The sequence below is a fragment of the Puntigrus tetrazona genome, chromosome 2 (genome assembly GCF_018831695.1).
Source record: "Puntigrus tetrazona isolate hp1 chromosome 2, ASM1883169v1, whole genome shotgun sequence".
Taxonomy (NCBI): domain Eukaryota; kingdom Metazoa; phylum Chordata; class Actinopteri; order Cypriniformes; family Cyprinidae; genus Puntigrus; species Puntigrus tetrazona.
Genome location: NC_056700.1, coordinates 158942 through 183958, shown reverse-complemented (window position 1 = coordinate 183958; position 25017 = coordinate 158942). Strand labels below are relative to the sequence as shown.

The following is a 25017-nucleotide window of genomic DNA, read 5'->3' as shown; positions in this document are numbered from 1 at the left end:
GATTGAAGGGCCTTTATTAACCCTCAGCTGTGTGGAATGCTTAATTTGATGGATGAACTTTATTGGACTTCTATTGGAGTACTGAATATTAGCCATTAACTGCCTTTTTAGAGCCAGTGCAACTCTGGTTGTGTTCGCCTGATAAAAGAAAGTCATATACACTTAGGATGACTTGAGTTTGTGTAAATCATGGATTCATTTTCATTTTTTTGGCTGAACTAACATTTAAAAGAAAAACACAATTCTAATTCCATTTCATGGCCCATATTAAGTCCTTTATTTGTTCATAATTTCATTTTACAGTTCTGTGCAACAAAGATATACAGCATTTCAACCATGTTGTGTCACTTACATCCGTGAAACAGGAAATGCCACATTTGGATGAAAAAGTAAGTAAAATAGACATTCTTAAAAGACTGACGTTAATAGTTCATTGTGAACACAAGAATTCATTACCACCACACCAGGCAGCTTCAAACAAATAACATTTTGATTATATTTTAGGTAGGAGAGCTCCATACACAGCACATCAGCCAGTGCAAACACCGTCAGAGTAAAACTTTAGAGTAGAGTAAACTTCAGAAGGTTAATAAGTGAATGATCTGCACAGAGAAGCAGTTTACCAGCTGATGGATAGTTCACCTAAAAACGAATGCCTGAATAACTTTTTCCTTTCTCTGTGGAAAATGAAATATTTCTAACATGAAAGTCGCCGGGGTCTAATGCTGCTTTGGATCCCATTGACTTTCACTGTATGGGCAAAAACAGCTCCGAAACATCCTTTGCGAATCTTCTTAAAGATTGACATGAAGGTGAATAAATTATGATTTGTGGGTGAACTAGCCTCCCGCTGTAGAGCTGTTTGTGTCCATTCTCATTCAGTATCGTGAAACCAGCAGATATTTTGTACAGGGAAAAGATCCAGCCCGTCAGTGATCGATTCTTGCTGTATTTCTACATTATGAAGGATAGACAAAGTGAGTGTGTAACCCTCAGCTAAGGTGTGGGCATGCACGAACACTTACAGCATGTATAATTAACATACATCCACACGAAGCTTGAAACGTAGGCAAAACACACACATCTAGTTGAAAAAAATAAATAAAAAGGATCTATAGTGAGTACACTGCGTCATATAGTGAAACACAAGAGGTCGGAAGACCTGCGCCGCTTGCCTCAAAATGGAGAATCACAGCGACCGTGGCAAGCTGCTTTACCTTGCTCACAGATTTCTCTGTCATGTGCCTCTGCTGGCTATGTGCATGCCTGTTCAAAACATGAAAGAAAAGACCTTTTAGATGTGCATGTAAGCTCTAATTTAAGATGCTTTTAAATGGGTCACGGCTAAACCTGGTTAGATCCTCCACATCTACCAGCATGGCATCCTGTTCCATGTGTAGCTCATCTCTCATGAGCAACAGCTGAACCAGCTCCTCATTCAGACCTGCAACCCAATTCACAAGTCAAATCAGCCTCTTTAGAATTGTTTACAAAGAATTACTTTCCTTTCTTTAGGTGCTGCATCATATAACTACAGTAGACTATGTGTGAGGGGAAAAAATGTTCAGAAGTTTAGGGTCAGTAAGATTTATTATGAAAGAATTTTATTTTTTGCACCTAATACAGTTAATATCATGTGAAATATTATGACAAATGTAAAGTATATCTGTTTCCATATAAATATATTTGAAAAAGTTCCTAAAATGGCGATTTAGCATTCATTTCAGTGTCACATGAAATCAGTCCAAGAAACATTTTTTTTCAAGAAATTTACAATGTAAATGTAAAATAATAATACTAGCCTATTGAATGTTATAATATTTAATTATAATAATATTTACTTTTTTATACTTTCTGTGTGTAGATAAACTGATCAATGTAATATGATCAATTCTAAGAATGTAGATGCATGTAATAATTATTAAAACGCATGTTTGTGTATTTATATATACTTAAATATAAACAGTAAATAATAATAGTATTTTAGGTGTGATTAATGATCCAGCAGTAATTATACACACACAAAGTATATTCAATTTGTTTGTTTTTTTTTATTCATTTAGACATTAAAACAGGCATAAAAAAATTCTATTAGAAAATTAAGATATTAAAAACTAGGTGGTTATTCTGAATATTTCTGTTTTTACCTTGTATCTGAGAGTGCAAATCATTGGTGATGACCTGTAACTGACCAAGACTCATATCTCTCAGGTCCACAGGCCTCAGATTCCTCTCTTCATTAGACTCTCACTGATGTGGGGGCAGATGTGGTAACTATAACACAAGAACAACGCTAAGTATAGTTGAATGCACCGTGTTTTTTCTTATTAGCAAGCGCTCTGAGGAGAAAACTACAGCGAGGATAACCCAACGCAGCACTATTCTTGACACTTGTGTGACTGACCAGGTTCACACTGGGGACCCAAGTGGTGTAGCTGGATCTGTCTCTCCACCTCCACCTGCATGCGGGCCATGGGACGGCCAAGGCCAGAGCTACACGGGCCTCTTCCTGCAACCGCCTGGCTAACCGCCAGAACTCTGAATCCTCAGAGTCCAGGTCTTCTTCTCCGTATTCCGGCCAGACAGAGAGGAACTCTGTTTGCTCTGTAGTGAGACACAAACAAAGACTTAAACCGCTTTTTTTTATCACAGTTCCAAACAGCAGAAGAGCTTTTTCATGCATTATCAGAAGGCTTTATACCATAGGTGACAATGGGGTGTCCAAGCTGGTCTCTGTCCTGCTGTCCTCTGCATCACTGTCTCTCGGTCACTGCTGCTGTCATTCACAAAGCACATCTGTAGATTCACCCCATTCTGAAGCCTATAGTGAAAGTGCAGTGGAAAAGATTTTGAAGGATATCAGTTTAATGTAATATAATTTGTTGTTGACCTTTTTATTTTACTTTATACTTTTAAAGAAAGGAAATTACTTTAGCAGCCATATAGTCTACTTTCAGTCATATATAGCAGGAAGTTTTACTCTAAAATAAACACTTGAGAATAGAGAAAGAGTGAAAGTTCTATTTTCAGTGTTTCCAAACCACAGTGATGCACTTCTCACAGAAAGCTGTGTATTAGACTTTTCTCTTCAGCTGCAGTAGAATTTTTGTGGTTAATAGTATTCTACGAAAACACAGCCTTTACACAGAAATGTCTTCAATGTCAGAGTTCACTTCTGTAAACTGGGATGAACCTGGTTCTGTGGTATCTCTACAGATAAGGGTGCATGCTGTGGAAAATTATTCTGCAGAAATGTATACTTTGGGGGTATAGCGTGGGAAAATACTGTATGCACCAAAATTTTTATACACATTGGATTTTCCTAGAAACCTCGTTAAAATGTAGTTGCAATAACGAGAAAAGACACAGAAAAGCATCAACTACACCAACAAACATGGCTTTGCGATTCAATAAAATGTCATAATATAAGTGATAAATGTTAAGAGGTTTCCATCTTTACCCCCATCTTCTGACTTTTAGCATTAAAAAAAAATATTTATCTCTTGAGGAAATTCTTGTAGAAACATTTTGCAGATTAACTGCTTATATTTTTACTCTCTACAACATCTTTGCCTCTCTACATCAGCACTGTCTAAATTTCTCACAGTGTTATTCTTAAGAAAATGTGTCAAGTTGAAAGACTCTTTTATCCTTCCCAAAGTGCTTCAAACATTAAACAATAAACACCGCAGACTAAAATAGTCACAAAGTAAGATTTTCTTTTTTTCTGTCAAACATTTGTTTGGAAACAAAGCCGACTTTGGATGTCATATGAGAAATGGGGTAGACTACTCAAGTTAGCATGAAGTATATGCTGAAAACAAATATATATTTGGTATTTTCAGTGATTAAGAGCCCTTGATATTCCTGGTGGCAAAAGGGATGACAAAAAAAAAAAAAAAAAAAAATTATCAGCAGAACCTTAAAATATTTCACATTTAGATTTTTATTTTCAGTTTGGCATAATTAAGACCGTGAACGTTATTGAAAACAATTGCCTTAATTCAATCAAAAATACTGTAAAACAAATATTACAACAAATGTTTAACTTGGTTTATTTTATTTGAATGAATATATTTTACATTTTAATTTATTTCGGTGTTAGCAAAGCTGAATTTTAATGTTTAATATTTTTTACTAAGTAGAAAACAATCAATCATTCTAAATTGCAATAGTATTTCCCAATGTTCAAGCTTTTACTGTGTTTTTAAATAAATAAATGTAGCCTCGGTGAAAGGGAGAATAAATTTAAAATCATAATTATTCTAAACCTTTGACCAGAAGCGTATACAGTGACACTAGTCGATCAGTAAAAACACAAGTAACAATCAGCATTACATAAGAAACACCATCAACCCACTGAACACAAGTGCACACTGACCGTGAGGACAGGCAATTCTTGCTGCTCTTGCTGCAGCCAGTAAAGGTAACCAGTCCGTCGTCATAGAAACTGCCAAGGGCCAGCTTCTGCCTAATGGACTTCTCTCATTCCTCTGGGCCTGACGGAAAACACAGTCGACTTCAATAAATGAAGAGAACGCTCAGCATGTAGTAGGCCACAGAAAACCTTGCAACCCGGGAATATTTGATGTGGCATTTTAAAATAGATGTCATCCACTTTCCATACAGCTATACGGCTACTCAGTGCTTGTGACAGCGTTTAAATAATGTTCTAGATTTCAAGGACATGAATGTATCGCTGTGGGAAAAAACTGAGGATATAAATTGGAATGTATTAAATATAAATTCTGATTGTGTGCTTGTGGCAAAATCACTGCCTCCAACAAATGACAGAGACAAAGAAGAGGGACCCGAGGCAGTACACGTGAAGGAAGACCTCAGGCACTTGACAAACATGTCCACATACCAAAATAGCTTTTGATAATTTAAGCTAATAATAATAAAATATATATATTTTTTTATTATAATTAAAATTAAATTACAGTTAAGCTATAAAAACATTTTAAAATGTTCTCTGGACATTGAGAAAAAATAATAATAATAATAATAATCATCAACTAAAACATTTCTGGAAAAAGTTCAAAATATTTTTAAAATGGTTTTGTTCTAACATTTCCAGATTATTAAAACCAGATAACTTTAAACAAATGGGTAAATACATCTAACAGAACATTATGACTATTTCTGATTATGCTATACTGGCTAGAATAACATTCTCCCAGATCTTATTACACTCAGTTCATTGCCATAGCAACACAGTTGCCTTCTGGGGCTCAGAATGACTAATATGCAAAAAAAAATCCTTGCACTTACTACTGGAATCAGGCCTACTACTGAAAAAGTCGCTAACTTTACCTGCCTCTATCCGTGGATACACATTTTTCCCAGGCTGCAGTTCCACTGAGATAAACATTAGATGAAGAGATGCACAGGGCAGAAGAGATGCTGATTCATAACACGCTCACAAATTACAGAGGCAAATAAAAAACATCAGTAGTCGGTTTGTGATGTAATATTAGCAATCGGTAAACCAGGTTTCCAGTACAATTTGAACAACAGCTAGATTCAATTGCTTTTATTAGTGGGAGATGCTGTCACTTCCAGCAAATACAACCATCTTACACAAAAAAAAAAAAAAAAAAAAATGACCTTGTGTGGGACGGGTTGAATTAGTTCCAATCCAAGCAGCACCTTTTCCCCCTTCGTTTTAATCATTAAACTAAATCTACAAGCATTTCAACAGAAATCATTCAGCGCATAATTTCTTCCTTTATATCAGAAAAAAAAAATCTTAACCACCTCACATGCGACAACTTCGTAAATATGACAAATGTATTTACACACACACACACACACACACACACACTCATAAAAGACGCAACGATGCCACAACATCGACACTACAAAACATATTGACCCATCTTACCTGGTAAACACATTTCTCCTGGTGCACCATCTTTCAGCGCATTGTATAGTGCAGCAGCCAAGCCCTACCTTCTACTGCAGTGTCTGAGCTACACCCTTGAGACCAGCATCACACACACATGAAAGGAGGGGGGAGGAGGGAGTGCACGCGCAAGCATACTGAAGGAGGAGCACAAGCATCTCACAATAAAAAAAAAGCATGCATTTAAAAAAAAAAAAAAAGCATGAACTAGATACATGTTTTGGCATCAATTTCATACTAGATGTACCAATCTCACATCAAACCATTTCCCCACTGTGGCATGTTATCTACCAGCAGGAACCACAGCTTTATATTTAAACAAGGGGTTGAAACGGTCACCTTGGATTTATAAAAAATAAAAACCCACACACAACAACAATGACAACCACCACCACCACCCATATACCCCCTCCTGCCCCAGGACAAAGTCATTTGATCATCAAATTTATTGAGCAGTTGTAGAAAATTAAAGCCAAAAAGAAAACCTGCATGTTCATGAGCAGGAATCACTTTGCAGTATCAGCAATAAACGAGGCTGCAATGTTTTACAAAGCCACATGCAGCACATTTCCAGTCTAATTCAAAGCATCGAAATTCAAACCTCAGTTTCATGGGAAAGAGTGGGGGTCTGAAAAGTCCACAAATTTAAGTGCAAAGGGTCTTTTCATACAATACAGAGCTGGGAGGTACATAATGCTGGGGAGGCACATAAGGAGGCTGGTTGGCAAAAGGGTCTGCATTTAGCAGCAGCAGTTGTAGTCCAGGGTTGAGGAGTGGTGGTTATAGGCTGTGCAGTGGGAGTTCTGGGAGGAGACTGGACTGGATATTTTGGATAAAACCCTTGCAAGTAAGGATAGTCAGGGTAATCACTATACTGAGGGAATAGATTTCCAGGCACCTTTAGACGGTAAGGCTTCTCTGTTGGTGCTTGGGCAATTAATGAGGTGTTGGTAAGGACAGCCGTTGGCTTCTCTACAGGTTTTGGTTTGCCATCATAAGGGTAGCCAATATAATCATAAAGCCAAGGCATCTGGGGTATTTGAGTTGTTGAGGCTTTCTATCTGGTGCTTGGCCATCTGATTCACTGTCAGAGCCAGAGGATGGAGCAGGTTTCAGGTCACCATAAGGGTAACCAACAAAATCATACAGCCAAGGCATCTGGGGTATTTGGGTTGTTGAGGCTTTCCATCTGGTGCTTGGTCATCTGATGCACTGTCAGAGCCAGAGGATGGAGCAGGTTTCAGGTCACCATAAGGGTAACCAACGAAGTCATAAAGCCAAGGCATCTGGGGGTATTTGGGTTGTTGAGGCTTTCCATCTGGTGCTTGGCCATCTGATTCCCTGTCAGAGCCAGAGGATGGAGCAGGTTTCAGGTCACCATAAAGCCAAGGCATCTGGGGGTATTTGGGTTGTTGAGGCTTTCCATCTGGTGCTTGGCCATCTGATTCACTGTCAGAGCCAGAGGATGGACCAGGTTTCAGGTCACCAGAAGGGTAACCAACATAACCATAAAGCCAAGGCATCTGGGGGTATTTGGGTTGAGGTTTTCCATCTGGTGCTTGACCATCTGATTTACGGTCAGAGCCAGAGGATGGAGCAGGTTTCAGGTCACCATAAGGCCCAGGCATCAGGGGGTACTTGGGTTGTTGAGGCTTTCTATCTGGTGCTTGGTCATCTGATTTACTGTCAGAGCCAGAGGATGGAGCAGGTTTCAGGTCACCATAAGGCCAAGGCATCCAGGGGTATTTGGGTTGTTGAGGCTTTCCATCTGGTGCACTGTCAGAGCCAGAGGATGGAGCAGGTTTCAGGTCACCATAAAGCCAAGGCATCTGGGGGTATTTGGGTTGTTGAGGCTTTCCATCTGGTGCTTGGCCATCTGATTCACTGTCAGAGCCAGAGGATGGAGCAGGTTTCAGGTCACCATAAGGCCAAGGCATCTGGGGTATTTGGGTTGTTGAGGCTTTCCATCTGGTGCTTGACCATCTGATTTACTGTCAGAGCCAGAGGATGGAGCAGGTTTCAGGTCACCATAAGGGTAACCAACGAAGTCATACAGCCAAGGCATCTGGGGGTATTTGGGTTGTTGAGGCTTTCCATCTGGTGCTTGACCATCTGATTTACTGTCAGAGCCAGAGGATGGAGCAGGTTTCAGGTCACCATAAGGGTAACCAACGAAGTCATACAGCCAAGGCATCTGGGGGTATTTGGGTTGTTGAGGCTTTCCATCTGGTGCTTGACCATCTGATTTACTGTCAGAGCCAGAGGATGGAGCAGGTTTCAGGTCACCATAAGGGAAACCAACGAAGTCATACAGCCAAGGCATCTGGGGGTATTTGGGTTGTTGAGGCTTTCCATCTGATGCTTGGCCATCTGATTCACTGTCAGAGCCAGAGGATGGAGCAGGTTTCAGGTCACCATAAGGGTAACCAACGAAGTCATACAGCCAAGGCATCTGGGTGTATTTGGGTTGTTGAGGCTTTCCATCTGGTGCTTGACCATCTGATTTACTGTCAGAGCCAGAGGATGGAGCAGGTTTCAGGTCACCATAAGGGTAACCAACGAAGTCATACAGCCAAGGCATCTGGGTGTATTTGGGTTGTTGAGGCTTTCCATCTGGTGCTTGACCATCTGATTTACTGTCAGAGCCAGAGGATGGAGCAGGTTTCAGGTCACCATAAGGGTAACCAACGAAGTCATAAAGCCAAGGCATCTGGGGATATTTGGGTTGTTGAGGCTTTCCATCTGGTGCTTGGCCATCTGATTCACTGTCAGAGCCAGAGGATGGAGCAGGTTTCAGGTCACCATAAGGCCAAGGCATCTGGGGGTATTCGGGTTGTTGAGGCTTTCCATCTGGTGCTTGGCCATCTGATTCACTGTCAGAGCCAGAGGATGGAGCAGGTTTCAGGTCACCATAAGGCCAAGGCATCTGGGGTATTCGGGTTGTTGAGGCTTCCCATCTGGTGCTTGGCCATCTGATTCACTGTCAGAGCCAGAGGATGGAGCAGGTTTCAGGTCACCATAAGGCCAAGGCTTCTGGGGTATTCAGGTTGTTGAGGGCTTTCCATCTGGTGCTTGGCCATCTGATTCACTGTCAGAGCCAGAGGATGGAGCAGGTTTCAGTTCACCATAAGGCCAAGGCATCTGGGGGTATTCGGGTTGTTGAGGCTTTCCATCTGGTGCTTGGCCATCTGATTCACTGTCAGAGCCAGAGGATGGAGCAGGTTTTAGGTCACTATAAGGGTAACCAACAAAATCATAAAGCCAAGGCATCTGGGGGTATTTGGGTTGTTGAGGCTTTCCATCTGGTGCTTGGCCATCTGATTCACTGTCAGAGCCAGAGGATGGAGCAGGTTTCAGGTCACCATAAAGCCAAGGCATCTGGGGGTATTTGGGTTGTTGAGGCTTTCCATCTGGTGCTTGGCCATCTGATTCACTGTCAGAGCCAGAGGATGTAGCAGGTTTCAGGTCACCATAAGGCCAAGGCATCCGGGGGTATTTGGGTTGTTGAGGCTTTCCATATGGCGCTTGACCATCTGATTTACTGTCAGAGCCAGAGGATGGAGCAGGTTTCAGGTCACCATAAGGGTAACCAACGAAGTCATAAAGCCAAGGCATCTGGGGGTATTTGGGTTGTGGAGGCTTTCCATCCAGTGCTTGACCACCTGATTTACTGTCAGAGCCAAAGGATGGAGCAGGTTTCAGGTCACCATAAGGGTAACCAACAAAGTCATAAAGCCAAGGCATCTGGGGGTATTTGGGTTGTTGAGGCTTTCCATCTGGTCCTTGGGAAACTAGGGCAGTTGTAAAAGGTTTCTCCATTTGCTCATCTATGGAATAAACTGTTCCAGGAAAAACATAATTGGGGAAAGGCCAAAAACCTTGTAGGCTCACTTGGGGATAACGAGAAGGTGGGTTTTTTAATGTTGTAAAATCAGACACTTGTGTCACTGTAGGCGTTTCTGGATTTTGTGTATCAGGAGGAGAGGGAAGCAGCAGAATATTCAAATATTCAGGAAGATTAGGTCCCAGGAAAGTTTCATTTGCAGTGTTAGAGGTCATAGGACAAGAAATGACTGCAGAGTTTCCCTGCCACTGTATCTGCATCACATAATACCCTCCCTGAAAGATATCATGAACATCCACGTTGGTCTACATTACTCTGTGCTCATGTAAAAGAATTGAGAAAGCAGTACCTTTTGCGTAACACCACATCCATCATAGGGAGTAGCATAAACGAGACCTGTATAAGTGGGTGCGGCGTGTCCACAGTGAGGTGGCAAATGAGTGAGAAGAACAGCCACCCCATTACCTGTTAAAAGGAATAAGAACTATTGAAAAAACAACAACTAAAATTGTATTGATGCATGAGAGTCTAAGACCATGTTTACACAGCAATAGAATATGGTTGTCGGTCCTTTATTTGGGATTGACAACCATATTTTCCTTACAGGTGTGAGTTTTAAAACATCTCGTTCACACAGCAGCTTAATGTCGTGTTCAGAATTCTGTCTCTATGAATGTGCAACGGGAGTCATGCCCGCATTCCTTATCAGTAACCATATTAAAAAGGACTCAAATAATGAACTGACAACCATATTCTGCCGATGTGTGAACATAGCCTTCGTGGGACAAGCAAACTAGTAAAACTCAAATACAGTTTAGGATCAAAATCTTTAGAAGACAAATGAAAAATGAATTCACAGGTTACCTCGACAAAGCTCAACATTTTCTACCTCTGGACCACTGAGTTGTAAATTTATGAGATCGTCACCACACCTCAATTTTGGAGACATGGCATCCCAGGCTGCTTCAGAGGAACCGAGTAGCTGCCCTTTAATGAATGTTTTCTTCTGCAGACCTAAAATTTAGTTAGCATACATTCAAACAGACAAAACTGAAGTACTAATGGGCATTTCTTCAACTAGGTGCACTTTTAGTTTTGGAATTTGAAAAAAAAAAAAAAAAAAAAAAAAAAAAAAAAAAAAAAAAAGAGAAGAAGTTTGAAGGTCTGTAAGAGGACAAACCTAGATTAGAGAAATCATACATTATTTTTATTTTCCCCAAAGCGGCAATGAACAAATCTCAATATAGAGCCATTATTTAAAAACAGAACAACTTATGCCATTCAAGAGTGGTCCAAGATCATCAACTAGTTTTTCCACAACGTATGGTAATTATACATTTGTCAGTGAGAATTAACTGCCTTTAGGACCAAATGCCGAATTGCACCCGGTCACTCAATCTAATATTGGATTGCATAAGTCAAGCGTCATTTGATTTTTTTATTAAGCAGAGAAACGAGCTCAAATTTAATTCTTTAAAAATGTGTGTGGTGACAGAAATGACAATGAATTGTTAATTTAGTGAAACGAGATTAGGGAAATTAATCATGAATTTATACAAAACTGATGTCTCACAGATTAAAGTAACAGTGCATACTGTAAACATCTGATGGCAAGGCAAAACATAAGCAATAATATGATCAATTTGTCATCCTAAACTTCTCTTAACTTACATGTTTAGATTTTTAAAAACAACCTTGCAGGTATAGCATGTTTGGTAACGTGGAATAAATGTTAACTGATCAAACAATGGCTTTGATATTTAGTTAGAATTTTTGAAAATTTTAATTCCCTCAATGTCCGACACGTGCTCTGATGTCACCGAAAATTTCCATAGAAACCACCTAAACAATCTTTCACAAACATTTTAAAGTGACATTAACAGTGTTGTGGTGGAAAGGACACAAATACTGTGCGACAGACATAGCGGTCTCGTTAAAAGCCTGAATGCACTTTAATTATTTTGCTAGTGCTTAACTCAGATACATTAGTAGCTAACAGAAGTCATTTTAAACTGTATTTTCATTGTTGGAAAAAAGTAACGGAAAGGCAGTAAAGTTTTTAAAATTTGTTATACAGAAATAGGAATTTGTCTAAAACTCTTATTTTATAATTATGATTAAAAAAAACATAAAAGTGCCCGTAGTCCAAGAATCACCCTTTTGCTGCGATTACAGCAAACACTAAATGACATACCTGAAATTGCAGCATCGTCACTGAGAAAGTCAGTATTAGAAAAGGGCACAAAATATCCCTCTTGACCTGACACAAATTGTGCCGAAACATCGTCGCCACCTTCATAGTTCGTCTTTTCCGTTTCAGAAAACGGCAACAAACTTTTACAGTATACTAAAGTAATGCACGTGAAAAAATAAACTATAATTAATAACCGTCCACGTATTTTCCAAGACGCCATCGCAGCACAAGCTCGTGAAAGTGATACGTTTATTAAACACGCTTTACCGCGCCACTTTAAGCACTCGCACGTACCACGAATTAAAGCGTAATTTATAGGTAAATCACCTGATCCGTTTAATTATTACTCGAGATTCATTGCCTAGTCTATAGTTTGCTAGGCTGTGTTTGAAATGACATGCTTTCTAACTGGTTACTGCCCAGAACAGTGTGCATACTTACTACTGTTTTTAAGAATAGTGCGTGAAACGATAATCTACAACAGCCCAAGCAACTAAAACCAAAGTAACACATTTAAGTGTCGTCACACGACAAACACTGAGTATTAATTCAGCACAGCTGTCGACCTTGTTACTTTATACACATGCAAGTGCTAACCATTATTTTTGAAGGCTTGTAATAAAAGCAGTACAATTTTACAAAGGAAAAAAAGAATTGGGGTTATTGTGTTAAAATGTGTAATTTGTGTAATATGTTTAAAACATTTTGGTATCACGATTTGATTATGGAGCCCGGATTACATGTAATCAATTACTGTCCAGCACTGTACACACACATCAAATTATGTTAAACTGGTTAAAGAACTTTTTATTAATTTTTCTGAAAAATGAAATGAAAAATAAATAAAAGGTTTTCACTCAGAAATTGCTAGTAGGCCTACATAATCACAAAAACCTGCATAAATCATGGAATTAAACATTAAATGAAACACAAAAACTCCAATAATCTTTATTTACAATTTATTAAGGGCATTGCTGCGGTTTCTGGGGCCTCTGGACAGCCCGGACGTTTTGGATTGTTGCCCTGCTGAAGAAAGTCCATCTGTGTCTCATCCTTCAGTAGCATAAACTATGCTGCTTCCACCTCTAAAGTTTGGTATTCAATCATTTTACCTGGGTTAACTGCATTATTTGGAGAAATAAACCTTTGATTGTTTTTTTTTTTGTTTTTTCTTTTGACAAAAAAAAAAAAAAAAAAACAAAGAAACAGGAATTATACATTGTGTATGATGGTGGGTGGGCCCAAGGTCCTAAAATAAATATTTGGTTGCGTTGGAGAGTCGGTCAAGTTATGAGACTAATGCGAAACACTATGATCCAAAAGTGCTACTCTTGTTAAGTTTAATTTCTTTGTTTAATATAAGTGAGATTGTATTTATTGTTTTTATAAAAATAGAAAAAATGAAACAATGAACTATAAACTAAGCATTTGTTTTAATCGAGAGAAAAGACCTTCAATGCAAGTAGGTTTTATTAGTCTTATTAATTTTGTTAATAAAAGTTTGTTGCTTAATATAGACCTATGCGGATTTGCCATTGTACTGTTTTTATTGTATCGCTTTTTACTAATAATAAATGAACCACAAACTAAGCATTTGTTTGAAGTAAGGGGAAAGTCCAAAACCTTATATTTGTTACAACGTGAGCGTGGATAAGTTCTGTTAAATATAATTACTACTTTTTATTTTAGTATTTGCTGATGTTGTGCGTGTCCAACATGCACCAACAAACGATTTCCTAAATCAATTTAAAGGAACAGTTCACCCAAAAATGAAAACTACAGCATATTTTACTCACCTGACACCATCCTAGGTGTTTATGACTTTCTTCTTTCAAGCGAACAGACTTTTTTAAACAGTTATCCTGGCTCTTCCAAACATGGTAATGCTTTGATAGTGACCATTATTTTGAAGCTCCATAAATTGGTTATATCCCCAAGTACTGCGGCGTAAAATCACATGTCCTCTAAAGCAGATCAATGGGTTCTCAAATTCTAACCTAAATACCCGACTTCCTGAAAACTTCCTGTGCTTAATTCAGGAGGGGCGATTTTGAGGAGCAGTCTCTGGAGGAGCATGGATAATCTGAAACCTTATCTGGGCTAGACGGGACCAGCGGGAATTTAGGATGGCTGGACGGGACTATTTTAGATGCTTGTTTTCTATTTATACAGTATTGTTAATGCAGTCTCCTTGAGTCTAGCCCAGGTGCCTTTATTAGATAAATTTAGTGTTAGGCAACACAGATCTTTCTACAGGGAATCGGTAAGAGGCGTAGATAAGAATCGATAAGTTTTGTTACAATTTAAAAGGAAACAAAGAGAACAGTCGAGTAGGGAAACTAAATCAAAGCGTAACGACGCCGCTAATCTGTCTGCAATAGATTTACAGTTTATAGAGAACAAACATCAATAATAAAAATCTGGATCCCATCAGCCAAGCAGGTAATATGCCGGGAAGCCAAGAGATTGTTCAGTCTGACTAGACGAAAAGCGAGTTTGTGAAGGAACCGAACCTACCCACAATGTCAGGTGGGCACCCATATCCGCTGCATCAATCACTCGTCTGCTTGAACTATAAATGAATAACAAAACACCCCTACAACGCGAACAAGCTTAAAACAGCCTGATGATACAATGCCTTACACGCAATAGACAACATCAGCCAAATGCCAGCAGGAGAATTATTTAGGCCTTCCAGTTTATACAAAAGTGCACTATGAGCTCTAGCATGCAGCAAACAATCCAGCCAATGTTATCCTACATCCTTGGATGACGCAGAGTCACTCCCTGCCCAATGATAGAACAATCGATGAGCAATCAGTTGACCAGATGCAAGCAGAAAAAGCTCCATTATGACCTACCTCTATGACCTATGACCTGAACTGGGTATTTTGGATAAAATAATTGCAAAAGGAGGATAGTCAGGGTAATAAGTATACTGAGGAACGGGCTTCCAGGGTCCTTTAGAGGTTAGGCTTCCCTGTTTCTTGGGCAACTGCTGAGGTGTTGGTAAGGGCAGCAGTTGGTTTCTCTGTGGGTTTTGGTTAGCCATCATAAGGGTAGCCAGGATAGCCATAAGGCCAAGGCAGCTGAGGGTATTTGGGACGTTGAGGCTTTCCATCTGGTCCTTGGTCATCTGGTCCAGTGTCAGAGCCAGAAGAGCGGAACTAAGTTTGGGTCACCATAAGAGTAGACAGGATAGCCATAGGGCCAAGGCATCTGGGGTATTTGGGACTTTGAGGCTTGCTATCTGGTGCTTGGCCATCTGGTCCAGTGTCTGAGCCTGAGGATGGAACAAGGTTTGGGTCACCATAAGGTGAGCCAGGATAGCTATAGGGCCAAGGCATCTGGGGTATTTAGGACGTTGATGCTGGCCATCTGTTACCTATGAAACTATGGTAGTTTTATCAGGTTTGTCTGTTTGCATAGCTATAAAATAAACTCTTCCAGGATAAAGATAACTGGGAAAAGGCCAAAACACTTTGGATACGCTCCATAACAAGAAGATGGGGATTTCATTGTTGCAGAATCAGAAGCTGCAGGTGCTGCTGGTCTTTGCGTGTTAGGAAAAGAGGAGGCAGCAGAACACGCAGATATTAGGTCCCAGGAAAGTTTCATTTGAAGTGGTGGAGGGCATAGGATAAGAAATGACTGCAGTGTTTCCCTGCCACAGTATCTGCATCACATAATGCCCTCCCTGAAAGAAATCATGAACACAAGTTGGTCTACATTACTCTGTGGTCATGCAAAACAGAACAGAGAAAGCAATACCTGTTGCACAACACCACATCCATCATAGGGAGTAGCATAGACAAGAACTCTGTTAGTGAGTGTGGTGTGACCTTCGGAGACATGGCATCCCAGGCTCCTTTAGAGGAACTGAGTAGTCGCCCTTTGACAAACATGTTCTTCTGCAGACCTGAAATTTATAATTGTTGTACATTCAACAATTCAAACAATTAAATATTTATATACATTGATGTTACAGCAAGCACAAATGACATACCTGAAACTGCAGCATCGTCACTGAAATGGTTGATATTAGAGAAGTTCTTGGTCTGACACAATTTGTGCTGAAACATCTTCGCCACCGTCATCGTTCGTTTTGCCGTTTCAGAAAATGGCAACAAACTTCTACAGTGTACTAAAGTAATGCATGTGAAAACGCAAAGAGATCACTCAAACAGAAAAATCTAATACATAAATGAAAAAAAAAAACTAAAGTCGACACAGAGAAAAAAAATGCAATTTAGTAAAAACTGAACAAATAGACAAATGCATAGAAAAACAAAATTTTCACCTTTCAACACTGAACCTAACCCTATTTATACTGTATATTTTACATTAAACAGACAAAAAAACAAAATCAGAAAATAAAGTATCTTGTATCTGACAGTGCAGGTCATTGGTGATGAGACTCATATACATCTCAGGTCCACAGGCCTCAGATTCCTCTTCATTAGACTCACTGATGAGGGCTGATGTGGTAACTATAACACAAAAACAATGTTATAGTATAGTTGAGCGTATTGTGTTTTTTTCTTATTAGCAAGCAATCTGAGGAGAAAGTATAGCGAGAATAACCCAATGCAGTACTATTCTTGGACACTTGTGTGACTGGATCTAGCTCTCCATCTCCACCTGCATGCAGGCCATGGGACGGGCCAAGGCCAGAGCAACACGGGCCTCCTGCTCCTGCAGCCGCTAGAACTCTGAATCCAGATCTTGTTTGATGTATTATCAGCGAACTTTATACCATGAGTGACAATGGTGCATCAAAGCTGATCTCTGTCCTGCTTTCCTCTGCATCACTGCAGCTGTCATTCAAAGGATAGATTAAGCCCCATTCTGAAGTTTATAATGAAAGTGCAGTGGAAAAAAAAAAATCAATTTAAATGTAATTGTTTAAATTCACAATTATCAGTTGTTGGTCTTTTTATTTCAATGCTTTTTAAAGAAACAGACCGTCATACAGCAGGAATGAATTAGTAAACCATTACATTTAACTAAAATAAAGTGAAAGCGTTACATTTTTGCGTTTGTAAAAACCAGTGATGCACTTCTCACAGAAAGCTGTGCATTAGACTGGTTAGTATTCTACAAAAACAGCCTGTGCACAAATGTCTTCAATGTTCACTTCTGTAAACTAGGATGATGTTTTATGGCATCTCCACAGATAAAAGGTACATGCTGTGGAAAAATGTAAATATACACTGGGTAGTATAGCATGACATTTGTAATAGAATAACCAATTTCCCAATCACTTACAAGGAAAAAAAAAAAAAAAAAAAACACAATGCTAATTTTTTGATCAAGTTTATTTAGAAAAATTGAAGACAGGACAAAAAATAAAAAACGCAGAAGCCAGCATGTTCATGAACAGGAATCACTTTAGATTACCATTAAATCAGGAGGCAAATCTTTGAAAGCCACGTGCAGCACATTACCAGCCTAATTCAACGCATCTTGCCACAAGGCTTTCCATCTGGTCCTTGGCCACCTGGTCCAGTGTCAGAGCCTGAGGACGGAACAAGGTTTGGGTCACCAAAGGGTAGCCAGGATAGCCATAGGGCCAAGGCAGCTGGGGGTATTTGGGGCGTTGGCGCTTTCCATCTGGTCAGTGTCAGAGCCTGAGGACGGAACAGGTTTGGGTCACCAAAAAGGGTAGCCAGGATAGCCATAGGCCAAGGCAGCTGGGGGTATTTGGGACGTTGAGGGAGCTGGGGGTATTTGGGGCGTTGAGGCTTGACTTGTCCGGCGCGGACTCCGGCACTTGGACTCCGGCACTTGGACTCCCGGCGCGGACTCCGGCACGGCACTTAGACTCCGGCACTTGGACTCGGCACCAGACTCCAGCTTGCACGGCAGACTCCCGGCACTTAGACTCCAGCACTTAGACTCCGGCACGCCGGACTCCAGCACAGCACTTAGACTCCGGCGCGGACGCAGACTCAACGCGCACCGGACTCCAGCACTTGACTCCAGCCAGACTCAGCACTTAGACTCCGGCACTTGGACTCCAGCACTTGACTCCAGCAGACTCCAGCATAGACTCCGCACTTGACTCCCGGCACTTGAGACTCCAGCACTTAGACTCCCAGCACTTAGACTCCAGCGCCCAGACTCCGGCACCAGACTCCCAGCACTTAGACTCAGCACCAGACTCAGCACTTGGACTCCAGCACGCCGGCAGACTCCAGCACCCAGACTCCGGCACTCTGGACTCCCAGCACTTAGACTCCAGCACTTAGACTCCGGCACTTGGACTCCCAGCACTTGACTCCCGGCCAGACTCCCGGCACTTGGACTCCCGGCACCAGACTCCAGCACCAGACTCCCGCACCAGACTCCAGCACTTGGACTCCAGCACTTGCCCGACTGGACCCAGCACTTAGACTCCAGCACTTGGACTCCAGCACTTGGACTCCAGCACTTAGACTCCCAGCACTTGACTCAGCACTTGGACTCCAGCACTTGACTCCCGACACCTGACTCCAGCGCCAGACTCCGGCACTCCCAGACTCAACGCACAGACTCCGGCACGCCGGACTCCCGGCACCAGACTCCGGCACTTGACTCAGCACTTGGACGGCACAGACTCCAGCACTTGACTCCGGACTCCAGCGCCAGACTCCGGCACTTAGACTCAGCACTTGGACTCCCGGCACTTGGACTCCGGCAACAGCATAGACTCCAGCACGCCAGACTCCCGGCACTTGGACTCCAGACTCCCGGCGCTAGACTCCAGCGACTCCCGGCAGACTCCAGCACGCCAGCTTGGACTCCGGCACTTAGACTCCAGCACTTAGACTCCAGCACTTGGACTCAGCACTTGACTCGGCACCCAGACTCCAGCACAGACTCCAGCACGCCAGACTCCGGCACTTAGACTCCAGCACTTGGACTCCAGCACTTAGACTCCAGCACGGCAGACTCCAGCACTTGGCCAGACTCCCAGCACTTAGACTCCAGCACTTGACTCCGGCACTTGACTCCCAGCACTTGACTCTCGCACTTGGACTCCAGCACCAGACTCCGGCACTTGGACTCCAGCACACTCCAGCACCAGACTCCCAGCACTTGAGACTCCAGCAGCCGCACCAGACTCCAGCACTTAGACTAGACCCGGCACTTAGACTCCAGCACTTAGACTCCAGCACTTGGACTCCGGCACTTAGACTCCGGCACTTAGACTCTGCAACGGCACCAGACTCCAGCACTTAGACTCGGCCTTGGACTCCCGGCACCGGACTCCCGGCACTTGAGACTCCCGGCGCGGACTCCAGCACTTAGACTCCAGCACTGGACTCCAGCACTTGGACTCCGACGCACAGACTCCCGGCACTGGACTCCGGCACTTGGACTCCCGGCACTTGGCCACCCGGCACCGGCCACCCGGACGCCAGCCACCCGGCACCAGCCACCCGGCACGCCCCGCCGGCGCCCGGCACTGGCGCGGCACCACGGCGCAGCCACCGGCACTTGGCCACCGGCGCGGCCACTCCCGGCGCCGGCCACCCGGCGGCACTTGGCCACCCGGCACTTGGCGTCAGAGCCCGAGGATGGGACAAGGTTTGGTCCAAAAGGGTATCCAGGGATCCAGTATCCCATGGGCCACTCCCGGCCAAGGCAGCTGGGGAATTTGGGGCACTTGGAGGCTTTTCCATCTGGTCCTTGGCCACCTGGCGCAGCGTCAGAGCCCGAGGATGGGACAAAGGTTTGGCATCCAGGTCACCAAAAGGGTATCCAGGATAGCCATAGGGCCAAGGCAGCTGGGGAATTTGGGCACGTTGAGGCTTTCCATCTGGTCCTTGGCCACCTGGGCGCAGCGTCAGAGCCCGAGGATGGACAAGGTTTGGGTCACCAAAGGGTATCCAGGATAGCCATAGGGCCAAGGCAGCTGGGGGAATTTGGGACGTTGAGGCTCTCCATCTGGTCCTTGGCACCTGGCGCAGCGTCAGAGCCCGAGGATGGGACAAGGTTTGGGTCACCAAAGGGTATCCAGGATAGCCATAGGGCCAAGGCAGCTGGGGTATTTGGGACGTTGAGGCTTTCCATCTGGTACTTGAGAAACTACGGTAGTTGTAACAGGTGTGTCTGTTTGCATAGACATAGAATAAACCCTTCCAGGATAAAGATAACTGGAAAAGGCCAAAACCCTTGCAAATACTCTTGATAACCAGGAGATGGGGGTTTCAGTGTTGCAGTTGCAGTGGTGGAGGGCATAGGACAAGATATTACTGCAGTGTTTCCCTGCCACAGTATCTGCATCACATAATGCCCTCCCTGAAAGTAATCATTAATACAAGTTAGTCAACAGTACTCTGTGGTCATGCAAAACAGAATAGAGAAAGCAATACCTTTGCGCAACACCACATCCATCATAGGGAGTAGCATAGACAAGACCTCTGTTAGTGAGTGTGGTGTGACCACAGTCAGGTGGCAGATGAGTGAGGGGAACAGGCACCCCATTGCCTGTCAAAAGGTATAAAGACCATTAGAAACGAAGCTTTTGGACTGTAGCTATTGTGACAAATTGGTACTAAAAGACTAGTTGATTTGGGATAAAATTTAGAAAGCAAGGGGAAGGAATTCACAGGTTACCTTGACAAAGTTCAACGTTTGCCACGTCTGGACCACCAAGTTGTAAACTCATGAGATTGCCACCACACCTTAACTTCGGAGACATGGCATCCCAGGCTGCTTTAGAGGAACTGAGTAGTTGCCCTTTCATGAACATTTTGTTCCACAGGCCTTAAAAAAAAAAATATATATATATATATATATATATTTTTTTTTATTATGTTAAAAAAAAAAAAAAAAAAAAAAAACCCATACACTGATATTACAGCAAGCACTAATAACATACCCAAGACTCCAGCATCACCACGTCCACGTCCATCGTTTGTTTTTTCCGTTCCAGAAAACTGAGACAAACTTCTACAGTGTACTAAAGTAATACACGTTAAAATACTCAATAAAAACAACAACCTTCCCCGCATTTTCCAAGACGCCATCACAGCACACGCCATGAAGCAAGTGATGCGTTTCTTAAATACAGTGCGGTACCTGCCACTTTAAGCACTCACACGTTCAATGAATTAAAGCCTAATTTAAAGGTAAATCACATGTTCCGTTTAATTGACCGTTTTCAGTCGCCATGACGTGCAATGCTGCTCTCACACTACACACGTGTTTTCACGAAAATGCATAGCAAAAAACAGACACACCGACAGAGAAGACAGATCACGTTGCTTTTGATACTAAACAAGGTGACAGCTTTTAAATTGTGTCATTTAAAATAAATTCAAACTAGCGTTTTATGTTTTTTAAAGCGTCGTGACAGATCACTATATTGCCTCTTGGGTTCACGTGTTTGAGCTGATCGTCTTTTTATGTTTACATAAAGCATGAAACGAAAATGAATGAACATCACACCATATTAAGTTCACCGAAGTTAATGTAATATTCTGTCTGATTTGTGGTTAAGTATAGAAGGATACAGCGGTGGTTACTAATCAGAAACGTGATTTTTATTTTATTTATTTATTTTTTTAAAGCCCAATGCGTCGTAGTTTCATTACTTCAGTGTCACAGCCATGGTATATTTGCAGTAAAGGGCCAGTCACAGTTCAATGAGTGAGAAGATTACATAAGCGAACCAAATTGAGCTGCATTGAAAATCAGATGAGCGCACGAGTGCATAAACATATCAGGGCGAAGTTCACGGATTTTGTCCACAGAATAATAAGTGCACACGTTTTGACAGATTATTTTATTTTTTAACAACAAACATTTAACTTAACATTTACCAATACTTATTGACGGCAGCTCTAGATGTCGGGCGAATCGGTCAGCAACGTAAAATACACGTTCTGATTGGTCAGATGGCATGTCAATCAAGCTTTTGCTAATGGTCAATTATTATTCGATATTGATTGGCTGGTCTACGGTTCCCTAGGCTGTGTTTGAAATTGCACGCTTTCTCACCTTTTACTGCCCAGTAATTACTGTGTTTTTGTTTTTTTGTTTTGTTTGTTTACAATTAGCGTGTGATCCAAGTCTACAATAGCCTAAGCCACAAAATCTTTCAGAGTAGTAAATACAAGTGTCCTCACAAGACAAACACTGAACATTCGCAGGTAGCAAAGACTTCCGGCCCTAACTTGGCATGAAGCCGGCAGTTTGCTTTCAGTCAGCACTGACAAAAGGCATGTGAACCAAACATGGCCTGGTTTTTAGAGAAATATCGACGTATCCTGCATTAAGGCAGTTATTTTTCATTTACAATGTCTTGTTACATGTACTAACTGTAATAAAACTGAGTTACATGCAGTAATTTTAAACCACACCATAATACTAACTCTATAGTAAGTTCTTGTTAAATAATATTACTCTGTTTTAAATAAAAAATTACACTGTATAAATATCTGTACTTATTATTGAATTGCACATGGCTCTGCAAAAAAAACAACTGCTTAGACTGGTTTTCTCCTGGAGCAATATTGGAAACCGGTAGGAGCTCATTAATAAACTGATCTGCATCAATTTACAATCTTTGTTTAGATGTTAAGATGTTAAGATCTTAAGAAGAACCAGCTGTCCTCAGCCATCCTGGTGAACTTCTATCGCTGTACAATAGAGAGCATCCTAACAAACTGTGTCACAGTCTGGTATGGGAGCTGCTCTGTTGCTGAGCGTAAGAGCACTGCAGCGGGTGGTGAAAACTGCCCAGCGCATCACCGGAACTCCACTTCCATCCATTGAGGACATCCAGAAGAAACACTGTTTGCGTCGAGCACGCAGTATTCTTAAGGACTCCTCTCACCCTGCCCACAAACTGTTTTCCCTCCTGCCATCTGGCAGGCGATTCAGATTCCCGGACTAGAACAAGTAGACTGAGGAACAGCTTTTTACAGAGCTGTCTCACTGCTGAATTCTACCCCCACTGATGTCTGCCCCACCCACCCCATTAAAACAAAAATACAAAAATGCACTGTTAACATTCATTGCACTCCACTGTATATATCTTTGTAAATGTATGTACATATCCACTGTACATACTCTTGTAAAATTGTCTATACATATCCTGTATATCCTGCTCTTTCTTTCTTATGTACATAACGATCTGTAAATTGTTTACACATAATCACTGTAAATTCCCCTTCTCATCTGTAATTTAATTTGTACATATTTATCTTTGTAATTTATATTTATATTTGTACCTATATCCTGCACTTGCTGCTTATTGCACTCCTGGTTAGACCTAAACTGCATTTCGTTACCTTGTACTTGTACATGTGTAATGACAATAAAGTTGAATCTAATCTAATCTAATCTAATGTTACAAAATATCTGTCAATAGGTTCTGTAAAATCCAATATTCGCGTTAGCTGTTGATACAAAAGCTATTTTCAAACCATGTTTACTTGCTGTATGTTTCAATGGCTATGACACAAAACCACCTGACTTCTGCAGCCACAGAAAAAGAAATCGACTCAACCATCAAAAATAGCTATATCTGGCCCGGATAGGGGATGGCGTCATGAGAGAGAGGATGAAGACAAACTGTCAGGAGAGTACAACAGGTTAATGGACTTGTGACTTGATTGGATGTTGAAGAGTTGTGTGCACACTGCTGCTTGTTCATAAACTGAGTCAGATGTTCAAGCACATTGCCACTTGTTTGTGGACTGAATCAGATTCAGAAAAGTTGTGTGCACAGTGCCTTTTGTTCATGGACGAAACATAGATGTTTTTCAAGGTGGCCCAAAGCGAAAGCTAGATGAAGGTTTTGTTGAGGCTGACACGTGGAAGCAATTTATTCAGTCCTACATAGAACCAGATTAGGAGCCAGCTGTAGTCATACATTTTGCTGAGATATAGCAATGCCACGACCCACTCATATAACGTAATTTATTCCTGTATTTGGGGCGAGTGAAAGTGGGTTCTGTGGCCCATCACTGGGCCAAACCAGTTTTGCTATGTGGGTTTAATTCAGCCAAGCTGTCATGGTAGTTATTTTATACATAAAAGTGCCAACCATTCTTTTCATGAAGGCTTGTATAAAAGTGTAATTTAAAAATGCAATTTAGTAAAAACTGAACAAGTAGACAAATGCATAGAAAAACAAAAATTTTCACTTTTCAACACTGAACCTAACCCTATTGTTAGAGTTGTGTATTGACATTATGCAACTTTGACCCTTCGGAGGCAAAAGGAGGCAAAGGGCTTGCCCGGCCCGCCTCAGGCGGACTGAGACCGATGTGGAGGCAAAGGAGGCAAAGAGAGAAACCTGCTTTTCTCCCGCTTGCAAACGACAGCACAATCCTTGCAAGCTAAAATCCAAAAACTTGTCTTGTGTTTTATTTTGCCTTGGGTTGATCCTTCCTCGTAAAGAGCCGTTTGAGTGAAATAGTCTCAACACCTATTTATATTGTATATTTTACATTAAACAGACGAAAATAAACGAAATCAGAAAATAAAGTATCTTGTATCTGACAGTGCAGGTCATTGGTGATGAGACTCCTATACATCTCAGGTCCACAGGCCTCAGATTTCTCTTCATTAGACTCACTGATGTGGGGCTGATGTAGTAACTATAACACAAAACAATGCTATAGTATATTTGAACGTTTTTCTTATTACAAGCAATCTGAGGAGAAAAGTACAGCGAGGATAACCCAACACAGCACTATTCTTGGACACTTGTGTGACTGGATCTATCTCTCCATCTCCACCTGCATGGAGGCCATGGGACGGGCCAAGGCCAGAGCTACACGCTGCCTCCTCCTCCTCCTGCAGCCGCTAGAACTCTGAATCCAGATCTTGTTTAATGTATTATCAGAGGACTTTATACCATGAGTGACAATGGGGCATCAAAGCTGATCTCTGAGGATAGATTAAGCCCCATTCTGAAGTTTATAGTGAAAGTGCAGTGGAAAAAGATGAATCAACTTAAATGTAATTTTTTAAATTCACAATTATCAGTTAGTTGTTGGTCTTATTAGTAAACCATTACATTTAACTAAAATAAAGTGAAAGTGTTACATTTTTGCATTTGTAAAACCA

At 41.6% G+C, this 25017-nt stretch overlaps 1 protein-coding gene, 1 long non-coding RNA gene and 1 pseudogene across 2 annotated transcripts; all 3 read right to left on the bottom strand.

Moving 5' to 3' along the window:
- Positions 1 to 1167: 1167 nt before the first annotated feature.
- Positions 1168 to 6209, bottom strand: LOC122325187 (annotated as a pseudogene).
- Positions 6210 to 8950: 2741 nt separating this feature from the next.
- wu:fi34b01 (vegetative cell wall protein gp1) lies at positions 8951 to 12337 on the bottom strand. The gene is made up of 4 exons (XM_043219950.1): positions 11947 to 12337; positions 10617 to 10766; positions 10102 to 10217; positions 8951 to 10027 (listed from the first exon to the last, which is right to left on the bottom strand). The coding sequence occupies exons 1-4, from the start codon at positions 12164 to 12166 to the stop codon at positions 8951 to 8953; spliced, it is 1563 nt and encodes a 520-aa protein (XP_043075885.1). The 5' UTR covers positions 12167 to 12337.
- A 7974-nt stretch (positions 12338 to 20311) lies between these two features.
- Positions 20312 to 20968, bottom strand: LOC122325201. The gene is made up of 3 exons (XR_006247264.1): positions 20816 to 20968; positions 20551 to 20700; positions 20312 to 20421 (listed from the first exon to the last, which is right to left on the bottom strand). It is a non-coding gene; the product is annotated as an uncharacterized LOC122325201 (long non-coding RNA).
- Positions 20969 to 25017: the final 4049 nt, after the last annotated feature.

Excerpts from the sequence above, each read along its gene's own strand:
- wu:fi34b01 (XM_043219950.1), bottom strand. The coding sequence starts at position 12,166 with ATGGCGTCTTGGAAAATACGTGGACGGTTATTAATTATAGTTTATTTT. Across the intron at positions 10,218-10,616 it reads AAATGTTGAGCTTTGTCGAG|GTAATGGGGTGGCTGTTCTT; the intron begins GTAACCTGTGAA and ends TCCTTTTAACAG. Across the intron at positions 10,028-10,101 it reads GATGTGGTGTTACGCAAAAG|GGAGGGTATTATGTGATGCA; the intron begins GTACTGCTTTCT and ends GATATCTTTCAG.